Raw genomic sequence first — 13823 nt, 5'->3', positions numbered from 1 at the left:
GGCCGGCCGTGTATACACAACGGCTGGCCGGGAGGTAGTTAAGTATGTGGTTCAGATTTTGTCCCCAGTTATTAGAAGGAATGTCCTGGAATTGGTAAGGCTCCAGCCAAGAACAACAAAATTAAAAAGGAGCTAGAGGGCCTCAGCTACATGGAATAATTAAGTAATGGAAATTGAAACTGAAGAGAGGGCATCAATGCTTTCAGCAAATTAAAGGAGTTCTAAAGTCCCAGCATATATTCTCCTGTTATAACATCAGCATTGTAAAACTTCATAAAACTTCATCCTGGATGAGCACAGCATATGTGCATGCACTATGTTTTGTGATCGTACCACAATGGAACTCAGGGCTTTGCAGTACCACACATTCCGGTGAAGGCGATCGCACTGCGGATGGAAGGCGTGCCTGCGGTGCCAATTGAATGGCACCACCGCGCCCCCTCCCGCCCCAGAACGCGGGGAGGGTTTGTGTATGCCATCCAGTGCATTCATGGCATAGAACCGTGCCTTGAACACACTGGTTAGTGTGAACGGGCTCTTAGAATAGATAACATAATGTGGTGTTGGGCTGAATGGACCTATATCTTTTTTCCAACCTTATCTTCTATGTAACTTTGTAAGATATACTTAAAGTAGTATTAAACTCTCAAACCTTTTTTCAATAATGAATCCAGATCAAAATAATATACATTGCCCAGCAAAGTATTACTTTGCACTTTTACCCAAGCACTTACAGTCATCATGTTTGTGAACAGATCCAACTCTCTCAACTCCACTTCCCTGAACTTTCTGTTCAGTACAAAATCACAAAGTCTCCAGCCGCTATCCATCTACAAGCTTGGAGGAGCAAGGAGGTGGAGAGCATCTTGCCTTGCTGTGCCTGTGTGTTTGTGGAGACACGCAGTTTACTTGCACATACAAAGGTGGCTCCACAGGACACTGCAAGGGAAAAGAGTCACCCTAATACAGGAAATCAGGGGTCAGTGCTCAGTGCTCAGGGGACCAGCTGATTCTGCAGGAAACTAAAACTTTTGAAAATCACTGAGCAGCAACCATTGTAAGTGATATAATTAGCATTTGGAATAGCTCAAAGTGATATTAAAGTCAAAAAGATTTTAAGGTATTTAAAATGCTGATTAAATAACGTACAATGGGTGCTGCTCCTTAATGTTTGAAAGTTTTAGTTTACGGCACAATCAGCTGGTCTCCTGAGCACTAGGCCTGATTTGCTGTTTTAGAGTGACTCCTTTCTCAAATAGAGTGCTATGGAGTCACACTTGTGTGTGCTAGTAAGCTGTGTGTGTCTCCACAGAGACACAGCAAATCAAGCCCTTCCCCCTTCTCCTCCCTCCTTCCTTCTCCAATCTAGTAGATGAACAGTTGCTGGAGTCTGCACTGTCCTTTGTGATCTTGTACTGGACAGAAAGTTCAGGGAAGCTGAGCTGAGAGACTTGGGGGGTTATTCACAAAGCTGCCGAAGACAGCCAAGTGAATAACCCAGCCAAAGTGAAGTGAGCCGAACTACGTTCGGCTATTCACTCCGGCTCAGTACGGCTGATTTCAGCCGGCCGAACATGCTCTGAAGTGCAGAAGGACTTCGACTCAGCCGATCCAACATCTGGAGCGGCTGAACCGAAGCTCCGCAGCTCACTTGCTGCCGTTCGCCCCTATTCTCATAGGGGCGAACGGCAGTGAGTGAATAGCCGAATGCCGCAGTGGTACCAAGCAGAATAGCAAATAAGTGAAAATATTGTTACAAATTTTTTTTTGCAAAATGATTTTAAAAATGTAAAAAAATATATATATTTTAAAGAAAAAACAACAACTGGGCGGAGCTCGCTGTGACAGCTAGCTCCGCCCAACTGTTTCCTATTGGCCGGCACCTGCTACAGTCTTCTAGCGGTCCAGGCCAATGAATGACAACTGGGCGGAGACGGCCATGACGTCACGGCTGGCTCCTACCCCGTTGTTATTATTTAATGACAGATCAGCGTCCCCAGGTCCTCTGCCCAGCTCTTATTTGCCGGGCGAACGGCCAGCCTTGGGAAGGCCATTCGCCCCGCTTCGGCTGTCACTTCGGCTCAGTCGAGCCGAAACACATGTCTTCGGCTCGGCTGCTGTATGGGCTATTGTGAATAGCCCGTACAGCAGCCCTCTGGCGGCCGCAGAGAGCCGAAGGAACAGCCAAAGCTACGTGAATAACCCTGTTGGAAGCGGTTGTTCAGAAACATGATGATGGTAAGTGTTTGGGCAGAAATGCAAAGGAATGCTTTGCTGGGCCATGTATATTTGTTTGATCTGGATTCATTACGAAAAGTTGGAGCGTTTAATACCACTTTAAAAATCTTTTGACTTTAATATCACTTTAAATCATTGTCTTTCACTTCTATAGTCTATGGCCCAATATAGAGATTTCTCTTCACTTCCGTCCCAAAGACACCACAGGAAGTGAGATGAAATCTCTGCTGACTGTTTAACAGTTGTCACTGGTACAGGTGTCCCCATTGCAAGATGTCCTCTCATCTCCTGTCCCAGTATTCCTCACTGCCAGTACTAGTGTTCCTCACCTCCGTTTCCGGTGTTCTTCACCTCCAATTCCAGTGTTCCGTACCTCCAGTTCCAGTTTTCCTCACCTACCGTTCCAGTGTTCCTTACCTCTGGTTCTAGTGTTCCTCACCTCCAGTTCCAGTATTGCTCACCTCCAGTTCCAGTATTGCTCACCTCCAGTTCAAGTGTTCCTCACCTCCAATTCCAGTGTTCCTCACCTCCGATTCCAGTGTTCCTCACCTCCAATTCCAATGTTCCTCACCTCTGGAACTGGAGGTGAGAAACATTGGAATCAGAGGTGAGGAACACCGGAACCGGAGGTAAAGAACACTGGAAGTGGAGGTAAGGAACACTGGAACTGGAGGTGAGGAACATTGCAATCAGTGTTCCTCACCTCCACTTCCATTGTTCCTCGCTTCCAATTCCAGTGTTCCTCACCTCTGATTCCAGTGTTTCTCACCTCTGATTCCAGTGTTTCTCACCTCCAATTCCAGTGTTCCTCAGCTCCAATTCCAGTGTTTCTCACCTCTGATTGCAGTGTTCCTCAACTCCAATTTCAGTGTTCCTCACCTCTAGTTCCAGTGTTTCTTACCTCCAGTTCCAGTGTTCCTCACCTCCAGTTCCAATGTTTGTCACTTCCAGTTCCAGTGTTCCTTACCTCCAGTTCCGGTGTCAATATAAACTGTAAAATTTTGAATTTACGATCACTCTCTGTTTCTGTGACAATAACCACAGACATCAATTAAACCCTCTTCCCATGCTCTCTAATGCAAAAAAGCAAAAAAAAAAAACGGTTTGGATGTTGGCTATAGCTAAATCAAAACATTTTAATTCCATAGTGTTCTCAGAATGATTGCATGTAACTGCAAGCATCTGCAATTAATTGTGCAGCACTGCATGACCATGTTCCATTTATCTGATATAATTACAGCATTGTATAATCCTGAGTTATTGGCGGAAGATCGCAGCTACCAATCATTGTCATATGATCAGCATAGAAATGAATAGGCAGGATTAATTGCATGAGTGGGTGATGGGCAACTCATGGCTCATGTGACTGAAAATTTCCTGTACAGTTTCAGCTTACCATGTAAAGACTTCCAGTTTTTTTTCCTGGCAGGTGATAGAGTTGGCAAGCTCTTGCCTTCAAACCCAGACCAGCAACTGACTAGAGGTCTAGAAAAGGTGACCATCCGTGATAATAGAGATGAAGCTGTAATAGTCCACTCGAAGGGTACCTGTATGGTGTCCAACATTCACCAATCCAGATGCAAAACCTAGTTCAGGCTTAGTCTTAGCCAGCATGATTTAACAGATTTGGTCATATACACACAGGGGTATCTCAACCTTTTTTGCTACCTGAGGCCGGGCAGGTGGTGGGGGGTGGCTGTGGGGGATCTTCTCAATGGCTTTAGCCAATATTTTGGCCAGCTCACTGACATCACTGGTTGCCAGGAAATGGGCAGGAGGCCGGCCAGTGTCCTATATTGCTAAGAGTTGGACAGAGAGATGTGTATGGCCCTTACACATCTCCCACCTTGCTTTTGGCAACCTGGGATGCTCTGACCAGAAAGGAGCCCCCCACATGACCCAAAGAGATGCCACTTGCCTCATTCTGGGGACAACTCTGCATGTAACATACAGTGGCACATAAGATCCTAAGATGAGCTTCCATATTAGTAGAAACAACCAACAGAAAATGGAATGGCCACAATGACAAGGAAGCCTTCTTTATTAAACTTGTCCCCTAACATTTCGAGTTGTCACCTTGATAAAGGGAGTCTCCAGTTACTCCAGTACTGAAACCAGAGAGTGAGAGCCCATGTATTTCATAACAGCTTTCCTTTTGAAGGGTCTCTATGAAAAGTGAGTTTGGAGCGGTGGCTACTTTACAACACACAAAGGGACCATAGGTAACAAAAGTAGCCACCCTCCAGAAGGAAGGACAGTGTCAGCACCAATTCAGAGATGATTGGAGGATCTACAGCCGAGTGATACACAAATAAGAGACATTTTTGTTAATAGTTAGGGTACTTGAATGTATTTTTAAGACTTAACTCCTGAGCTTAGTGTCACTTTAATACATTTTCATGGATCTGATGTTTATATTATTCCAGAGGCAGCTGTGACTACATATAAAAGGTGTTTGTGGTCATGTGGGTTACACTGGAGAAGTAGCCTATAGAAGCATTTTATTGCCATACGGCCGTGATAAACTCTTCATACGGGGGATTATCAACATTATAAACCCATGTAGAGAGTATGAGGGATTATGAGACTTGTTTTTATGGAATAACCATCATCTAATGATAAGGTGACCTCTGTGAAAAGCAATAGTCCTATTCATTGTTTTTTCTAGTGTGAGCCTTTAATACTTACCCTCATCTAATATGTAAGCGTCACCCCTAACCGATTCCTAAAGATGAACCCTTAACATCTAACCTGATTGCAACATTTAATCCAATTCCCTCCAACCTTAATCCTTAACCTAACGCTGACTATCCTGCCAAAATAAAGCATCAGAGAGTGATGGCTGAAGCTACAATGCATAAGACACTGTAGAAAAGGCCTAAGGCAGCAAAATTCCAATGAGGGGCACAATGTCCATAATTTAATTAAGGTGAGGTACGTATTTTTTTCTTAATCAACACTGCAAAACATAAAGCATTTTAAGGGCCCATTCACTCCATTGCATTGTGATAATGCACACACTTTATGCCACATGTTAACATGCGTTGTTGCCTAATGCACCAACACACACCCAAAAGATACATGTGCCAATTCTACTAGTACACCGCAATGCACATTAGTGCTTCACTGCAATGCATTTCCGTCCACAAAATGTGTTGCAGTTGCATTTAGTATGAATGGCACAGCATTGCACTAATGCATGTATTGTGTGTTGCTGCTCTTTGTGGTAATGCGCACATTACCGCAACACAATAGTGTGAATTGGCCCTTAGTGTTCATTAATTGGGGGTTGGGGGTTAAGTGGACCTTATATTTTTATTCAAAGTCTGCTTATACCTAACTTAAACTTGAACCCTTAAAGAACAACTTTGGGCATTTAAAAAATGACCCTTGCAGTGTTCGTTTAGGTTTAGGCCTAGGGTGTAAAATAAAACATGTATACTCACCTGGTCCTCGATCCTGTAGTGATGACTGCTCACCTTTCTTCCCCTTCGCTCCAGCTGTGTCCCCCGGCGTCCTCACATCTAGTGCAAGTTAATGATCCTATAATGGACATGAGGGCATCAGTGGTACTTAGACCACCGGAGCCTGGGGGAAAAAGGCTGTGGGAATCCATCCAGCAGCCAGTAGGGATCGGTTCAGTATATCTTTTTTATTTTAGACCCTAGACTAAAACAAGCACTTAATCCATGTAGTGCAGGGGTAGCCTTACAGCAAGGGCTAATTTTTAAAATGCCCAGAGTTGTTCTTTAAAGTGGATTTAAATGCACCATATTGTGTCACCTTCTTCCATCCTTGCTGCCTTCTACTTCAAATGGTCACTGATTAAATACTTGATGGCAGGACCGGGTCCCCTCCTTCCTCCTTTTACAAGCCAGCTGACACTTACCTGCTGCTTTCAGGTGAATGCCACTGCTCTGGGCACCATCAGTGTGAAACAGAGGCATTGATCGGCTGCTCAGGCAGGGGATTTATGGAGAGAAAAATTATAGAAATGTCACCAGCACGCCAGTCATTTTTGGATAGCAAAAGCTTCATTTATTGAAGTTTTTTTGTCATATGACCAACAAGCGCTTTCGGGACCGCACAGGGTCCCTTCATCAGGCTTTAGCATTGACTGCACAGGGTCCCTTCATCAGGCTTTAGCCTTACCGATATGTTCCACTACAAGGTACATATCGGTAAGGAGGTCGACAAGGATAGTACTTATTGATTTATGGAGACAGCCTCATCCTGCCCCCAGGTAAGTATTTGGAGGGTATTAGGTCTACCTAGGCAAATAATACCTAACAATGCATGCAGTGCAGAGAACATGTTACTGTTTCTTGTATATAAGTACCATTGTTCCCTAATTCCACTTTTGAAGTCACATTTAAGAAACCCCCGCTATATGTTTGTTATGTGCGCCCAATGACAAAGCATACAGAAAGAAAATGTTTTATTATTTCAGACATCCCAACTCTCCCGGACATTCTGGGAGTCTCCCACTATTGGATAGCAGCTCCCAGACGCCCAGGAGAGAAACATTTTCTCCCGGAAAGGTTTACTCTGCTCTATCTAGCAGAGTAAACCTTTCCCTGCTGTCTGTTTTTTTTTTTTTTTTTTATTCTGATATCGGAGCCGCCGGCAGCCGTCAGCCGTAAGTGAATAGCTAGATTGCTATTGGCTATTTGAATAGCCGATAGCAGACTAGCTATTGCACCCGCCCTCTGCTGCTGTCAGTCAGCAGAGGTGGACCTGAAGTTCTCCACAGGTCCTCCTCTGCTGATTGACAGCAGCAGAGGGCGGGTGCAATAACCGGCTTGCTATTGCAAATTGAAATAGCCAATAGCAATCTACCCATTCATTTCTATGCTGGGTTGTTTTTTTTTTATTCTGACGGCAGCAGCTGTCAGAATACTAAAAAAAAACAGCAGATAGCACGAGAAGCAATAGTTTCTTTGCTATCCGCCATCATTTCAGGGGGGTGCTCCCCCCCCCAGTGGATAAGGGGGAGGGGGGGCAGAGGTCATCTCCCTGAAATGAGAAGGGCACCTCCATGACATTTTTTTTTTTCAGGTTGGGATCCCTGTTATTTCCTACCTTTCTAGTTGTTGCTTTGGATCAGGATTATGCACAGGACACTACGCGTAGCTTCCATTGCTTAGAATAGATGACAATGCGAAGATAAGGGACACACTTAAGGGACAGTAACATACAATGCCTTGAGATCTCTAACCCTTTGTTAGGACAGACAGCCCTGTACAAATGATAATGAACATCTTCCAGCACAGTACAGACAAGGTTAACATGGTAAACATTAACTACCCAGCCCCCCTCCTTTAACAGGACACGGGAAAACTTGCATTTTGAAATTTTCACAAAAATGCAAAGAAAAATGTAAGCAGCAATTTATTTTAAGTTATGTTATGTGAATGGGAACAGTTAACATATACAGGTGAAACGCGAAAAATTAGAATATCGTGCAAAAGTTCATTTATTTCACTAATGCAACTTAAAAGGTGAAACTAATATATGAGATAGACTCATTACATGCAAAGCAAGATAGTTCAAGCCGTGATTTGTCATAATTGTGATGATTATGGCTTACAGCTCATGAAAACCCAGATCCACAATCTCCGAAAATTTTTGGCAGTGTGGGCAGGTGCCAAGTCCTGCTGGAAAATGAAGTCAGCATCCCCATAGAGCTTGTCTGCGGAAGAAAGCATGAAGTGCTCCAAAATCTCCTGGTAGACGGCTAAGTTGCATTAGTGAAATAAATGAACTTTTGCACGATATTCTAATTTTTCATGTTTCACCTGTATATGATAGATGTTATCCCAACTTAGATGCAAAAGTGAGAATACACTTTATTAAAAGCAGATTTTTGTAATACTTATTATGGCTCAGCATATACTTACATGGGACTCACAAGCAGGGAAAGATGGGGGGCTTTGAATCTCAAGTGTCTTAATTAAGTGTTCCTTATCCTTAGCTGCAGGCAAAGGTTTTCAGTTCAACGTTACCAAGCTTTAACCTGCTGTGTCCTTACATTGAAGCTGCCTTTCTTCAAGCAAGCTTGCTTGGCATTTGTAATGAGGAGTTGTCTATTACTTCCACAGTCATTGCTGATGCATTGTAAAGCAGAGAGATTTCCAATACACATTTGTCCTGTTCTAAGCTCTTTTTCTGTGAACAGCTGCTGACTACACCTAAGTTAGTTCTTCCTCCGTCTAATGTTATTCCCTTCTCAGGTTCTACCACCTCTTCAAGCGTCTTTGCTGAATTTCATTAATAGCGTTTAATGCTTTCTCTTCCAAATAGTAATTTTGAGATAATTATTTATTTTCTATTAGGCTGGTATCAGTTTGAAAACAGAGAAAACACTGAGCCATACAAATCATTCCTTTATGCCCCTGGGTCATCTGTGCATCCAGATACGCTGGTTATGCTCCACACCGGTTCAGTGGAGGGCTTTTTTGGCTCCTTCTGGCCCACCAAAAGGCCTCCACTGTACCAGTGTGGAGCATATACAACGTTCTAGATTCACAGTTGACCAGTTGGTTCACCATAACCTGTCTGGGTATACCTTCTCATTGTTCCCCAAGCCCTATTCAAAGGAAGCAATTGTTTACATGTCCTGCAGTGCTGATGACCAACAGGCCCGAAATAGCTATATGCAGTTTACAATATATGGCTGTATAATATAAGACTGTATCTGTGCAGTAAACCACTGGTTCTGAGCATAATAGTATGATGTGCATAGCGCCATCCACTGACCTAAGTTGAGGAATAAAACACCTTATTTTTGGCAATGCTGATGGAAGTGAAACATGTATAAAAGCCTTGAATTCTTTTCACAGTATACAAGGCATTCTATGAATGGATAAAGAGATCGGAGGAGCAGGTAAACAAGTGGATCTCCCTTGTCCATTCACAAACAGGGGTATTCTGTGAAAAGACTATAAGGCTTTTTGTGTATGGATGAGGGGAGACGAGGGGTGGGTGTTCAACTGGATTTTCCCTTCTCTATTTACAAAATGCTTAATATTCCGTGGAACGACTATAAGACTTTTTGTGAACAGACAAGTGAAGACGAGGGGTGGGTATTCAGTTGGATCGTCCCTTGTCTATTTACAAAATGCTTAATATTCCGTTGAAAGACTGCAAGGCTTTTTGTGAATGGACAAGGGAATAGGAACGGTGGGTATAACTGGAGCCCTTCAGTTTCACAGCTACAGCTCTTCAATCCCACAGTGGCGGAAGTATAGCATAGTGTGTAGGATCCGGCATCAGAGCAGCTATGATTGCAGTAACCAGCAGCCACCCAGACCTAGGATTGCCTTTATTAGATGTAACTTATTTAATTTGAGATCAATAACACAATTATCAGTTTCTCAACACATGGTAGTGTACTTGGGGTAATCCTGGGCTCTGACCTCTCCTTCAGGCCCCACATCCTGTCACTGACCAAATCTTACTGTCTTAATCTCTGTAACATTTCCAAACTTTGTCCCTTAACAAATGACACCACAAAGCTACTATGGTTACATCTGCAACCTCATCTCAAAATATCACCAAAACTGTCCTTTCCACTCCTCCCAAGACTTCCTGCTGTCTAGCTGCCTCATCACCTCCTCTCATGCTCACCTCAAGGACTTATCCAGAGCCTCTCCAATTCCTCCGGAGCTCCCTACCACAACCTATCTGGCTATCCCCTACTCCCGCGCTGATGAGCTCATCTCTCATTTACTCTGTTTTCTTCTTCTATCACTATGTTCCTTATTAGCACATGAGCACCAGAGCTCAATTGATTGGCTCTTTGTGCTGCTTCTCCCTCTCCCAGTCTAAGTGCTGCTGTATGGGGGATTGCAAGAGGCTGACACCAAGTCAAACAATGACTGCATTAAATGATTTATTAATATCATAGGGCTGCATTATTATCTTGTATATCTGCCTAGAGTTTAGTTTTAAGCATATGACAAATTATTTTTTTCTTAGTTGATGTGATCACCTTCCAGGAGCTTGGCGAGCAGAGACCAGTCTGTCAGCACAATACAGTTATTTCTCACGGGTGAAAGTGTGGCACCTTTGTCTGTTTTTTTTTTTATGTTTGTAGAGAGCTCTTTGAAACACTGAGGTTCTGACCATCTAGTGACACAGTCTGGTGTCCAGATTGTTAATGTCTGTATGCAACTTAGGCTGGATTTACATATGCAGCAAAAGGAGAAGCTTTGCACATGGCTCCGATCCCAGCATATGCCTCTTAAGTGATGTATCTGTAAAAAATAAGTCATGGCAATTGGACTTTTTTTGTGGAAGACGTTTTTCTGGAAGACGTTTCGCTGGTCATCCAACCAGCTTTCTCAATTTAGAATTCACAGAATGTATCAGATTCTGGATTGAGAAAGCTGGTCGATAGACCAGCAAAACATCTTTAAGACAAAATACAGTAAATCCAGTGGCCTTATTTTTCTACAGCTATACCATGACCTGGATGAATGAGAACCTTCACAGACACTCTTAAATGTTGGGGCCAAAGTAGTGAAGACAGGGGACAGTGCAGTGGGGCCCAGCTGCCCATTTATTTTATGCCTCGGTTAGGTAGCTGTGGCCTATGTGTTGCAGAGCTCCCACTGACAGGACAATGGCATGACAACTCAGGCACTGGATGCTCTTCTTTATTCAGCAGCCATATGAATCCAGTCTTGAGGTTTTTGATACTTAGATTCTATCCAGAAAGTTCCGGCTGGTCTTTGAGTAGTGGTTAGTGGTCACAGCTGAATGCATACTCAGATGATGGTATTATAACTTCACTGAAAGCAGAGGTTAGAACTTTTTAGGCATTTTTTATAGATAAAGACCATTGTTCTCCACTCACTTGTGTTGTAAAGGAGACAGAGACTGCATCTCGGCATACAGTAGATTAGCCAGTGTTGTATCACAGATTCCCATACCACAGGGTGACGATAGAAGAGGCGCTGTCTTTTACTATCAATAGCTTGTAGCTCATTAACACCTTATAGGTACGCGACACCTCTTCTAGTTAGTGAGAGAAGTCTCACCACGTGCTGGCACCTCTACAAGAGGGTTGAGGGTGGCCCAATGATAGCTCATGCTGTTGTTGGCATTAACCATTGAAGGCTCCTTCAGGCCAGATGTATTCTTGTATATTTTTCTGCATCTCGTTCCCACCTCTACCATTGCTCTGCAGTGCTTTCACTTAGAAAAAAGTCCAGCTCACTGCATTTTAGGTCCTTTGGCGTATAGTTTGTCATCTGAGTCAATGGAATTGGGGTCTTTCAAAAGGCAACATAATGGGATTTAATTAGAACCAGTACAAAAGTCATAAATCCTGTAGCACTCCTTACCGGAAAGCCCAAAAAAAGAGTAAATGGGTGCTTGAAATGCCACCGGATGGTGCCGCACACAGCACAGTTTAGGGTGTAGATGTCACCAGCACACCAGCACGACAGAAACTCATCAGTCAGTGCAAATCCATTTATTGATAGATGTCACTCAGAATATCAAGTGCTTTCGGGGCCGCAAAGGGTCCCCTTCATCAGGCTCAGAGTAGACTAGTAGACCACTCTGGGCCTGAGGAAGGGAACCCTGTGTGGCCCCGAAAACGCTTGATATTCTGAGTGACATCTATCAATAAATGGATTTGCACTGACTGATGAGTTTCTGTCGTGCTGGTGTGCTGGTTGACATCTACATCCTTTATTAGAACCAGTTTGCAGAGCCATTCACCCTACAAATCTTTCTGAATGTTCGTTCTGTGCAAACAGACACAAAAACGAACCATCTTAGATATATATTTTTTCCGGTTACATGTATGTAAGTACCACTGCATTGTGGCACTAAATGAAGCTGAGAAGCATTTTGTTTTCAGGTCAAATTTATGTAATGTAAGACTGCATTTTGGCCACTAGATGGAGTTGAGGAGCATTTTCTTTTCAGATCAATTGTATGTAATGTAATGCTGCATTATGGCCACTAGAAGGGAAATACGTATTTTGTTTCCTATGCTCTTAAAGAGAACTGGTGCGGTGGTGTTCCCTTATTGCACTGGGAGATCTAGCCTCTAGTATGGCAAGGAGGTCATGTAGAGACCTTGATAAGTGATCACTGTGCAGTAACTTTTTTGCACAGTGATCACTTATCAATACAAAGCATATTCACTTGCAGTGCTTGGACAGGCCTGCCAACTTAATTAATTAGCTAATTCAATTTTAAATGTGGATAGCTCAGGGTTTGTACGGACGCAGAAGCATAACATTATTAGTCTGCCCACAGAGAGCCCATGTCTGATTCCTATTAGCAATAATGTGCTGGTAACATTTCAGCAATGATGATTAACAGGCGGGCTAAATCCCATCGCAGAGCACTAAATCCCATGCAGAGACCCGTCAACTATATGTAGGAGCAATGTACAGATTGTCTCCTTGTGCCATATGTGTAGAATCATCCATTCTGTATGAGAGGAGTGATGACCATGTCAGTACTGTTACTTGTAGGTCTAAAGTCCTGGGTTTCCACCAGGAACATGGTGTGCATGGATCTTTGTCTATACACTGATTTCCACTAGGGATGCACAGATAACGATACTAGTATTGGTATCGGTGCAGAGTATTTGGGCGAGTACTCATACTCGGCCAAATGCTCCGATATCTAGCCCTAGCCGAGTCATTACACGCCCCCCGTCTTCCTGATTGTCCAGAAAGCCGGCTCCATGCTTCCTCGTCATCTGGTGACAAGGGAGCATGGAGGCGGCTTCCCTGCTAATCAGGAAGCCAGGTGCCGAGTCATTACACGCCGCCCGGCTTCCTTAACGGCACTTCCGGTATCTGTATTGGCGTGCACCGACAAAATAAATATTGGTACTCGTACTCGATACCGAAAAACCGGTATCCCAAATTTCCACTGTGTGCTCAGGTTTTCCTTTACACTGCACAGCCATGTGAACCATTTACAGGCAACTATGTATAGGGAGACTACAAGTCCCATCTGGTATTGCGACAGAGGGACTCAATGAAGCACAAGTGTGGTGGCGTCACTGTATTGTAGTCCATTGATCTCTTCCTCCAGCCACATAAAAGGTCCGTACCTCGTTATGGACCTTGAGCTGAGTCTGCAGGAGCCTGTGCATTGCACCTGTGACTTACTGATCATGGTTGCAATGCTCTGCAGGCTCAAAACATTTAATACATGCACTTTTTTTAAATTAGTACCATTTGTTAAACTTTTGCAAATGGTGGACTATGAATTTAAATTATGTTTATAATAAATATAAAGCTGCAGGAATTCGTGTTTGATATCTGCCTGCGGTTTGTGGCGCTATATAAATCATGACAGGGAAATACAAATGCAGTTTGCATGCAGAGTTCTGACTGGTTGGCATCACACTGCAGAATGCTTCATACAGAGAACTCCTTAGTATTTATGAGCTCACCATGAAATAAATAGTTAAGTTTAATTATTAAAGTTGAAATCAATACATAGTCTACAGACATTTACTTATTCACTGAATTTCTTGACCTTCTTAAAGAGACAGTGTCACATTGTCTATTAAGGGATATGCACCATTAGTAAAGTGGAACAAA

General features: G+C 43.3%; 1 protein-coding gene across 1 annotated transcript in view; it reads left to right on the top strand.

The window, feature by feature from the left end:
- LOC108786662 (gap junction delta-2 protein-like) overlaps window positions 1–13823 on the top strand; it is a 55378-nt gene that overhangs the window by 29300 nt on the left and 12255 nt on the right. Inside the window, exons 2-3 of the mRNA XM_018555998.1 lie at window positions 2602–2823; window positions 3668–3781. Coding sequence (XP_018411500.1) covers window positions 2602–2823; window positions 3668–3781 — 336 coding nt within the window. The remainder of the gene's footprint in view (window positions 1–2601; window positions 2824–3667; window positions 3782–13823) is intronic.

This window comes from Nanorana parkeri, unplaced genomic scaffold (genome assembly GCF_000935625.1).
Source record: "Nanorana parkeri isolate BGI_ZX_2015 unplaced genomic scaffold, ASM93562v1 scaffold221, whole genome shotgun sequence".
In the NCBI taxonomy this organism is placed as follows: domain Eukaryota; kingdom Metazoa; phylum Chordata; class Amphibia; order Anura; family Dicroglossidae; genus Nanorana; species Nanorana parkeri.
This window is presented reverse-complemented; position numbering and strand designations above follow the sequence as displayed.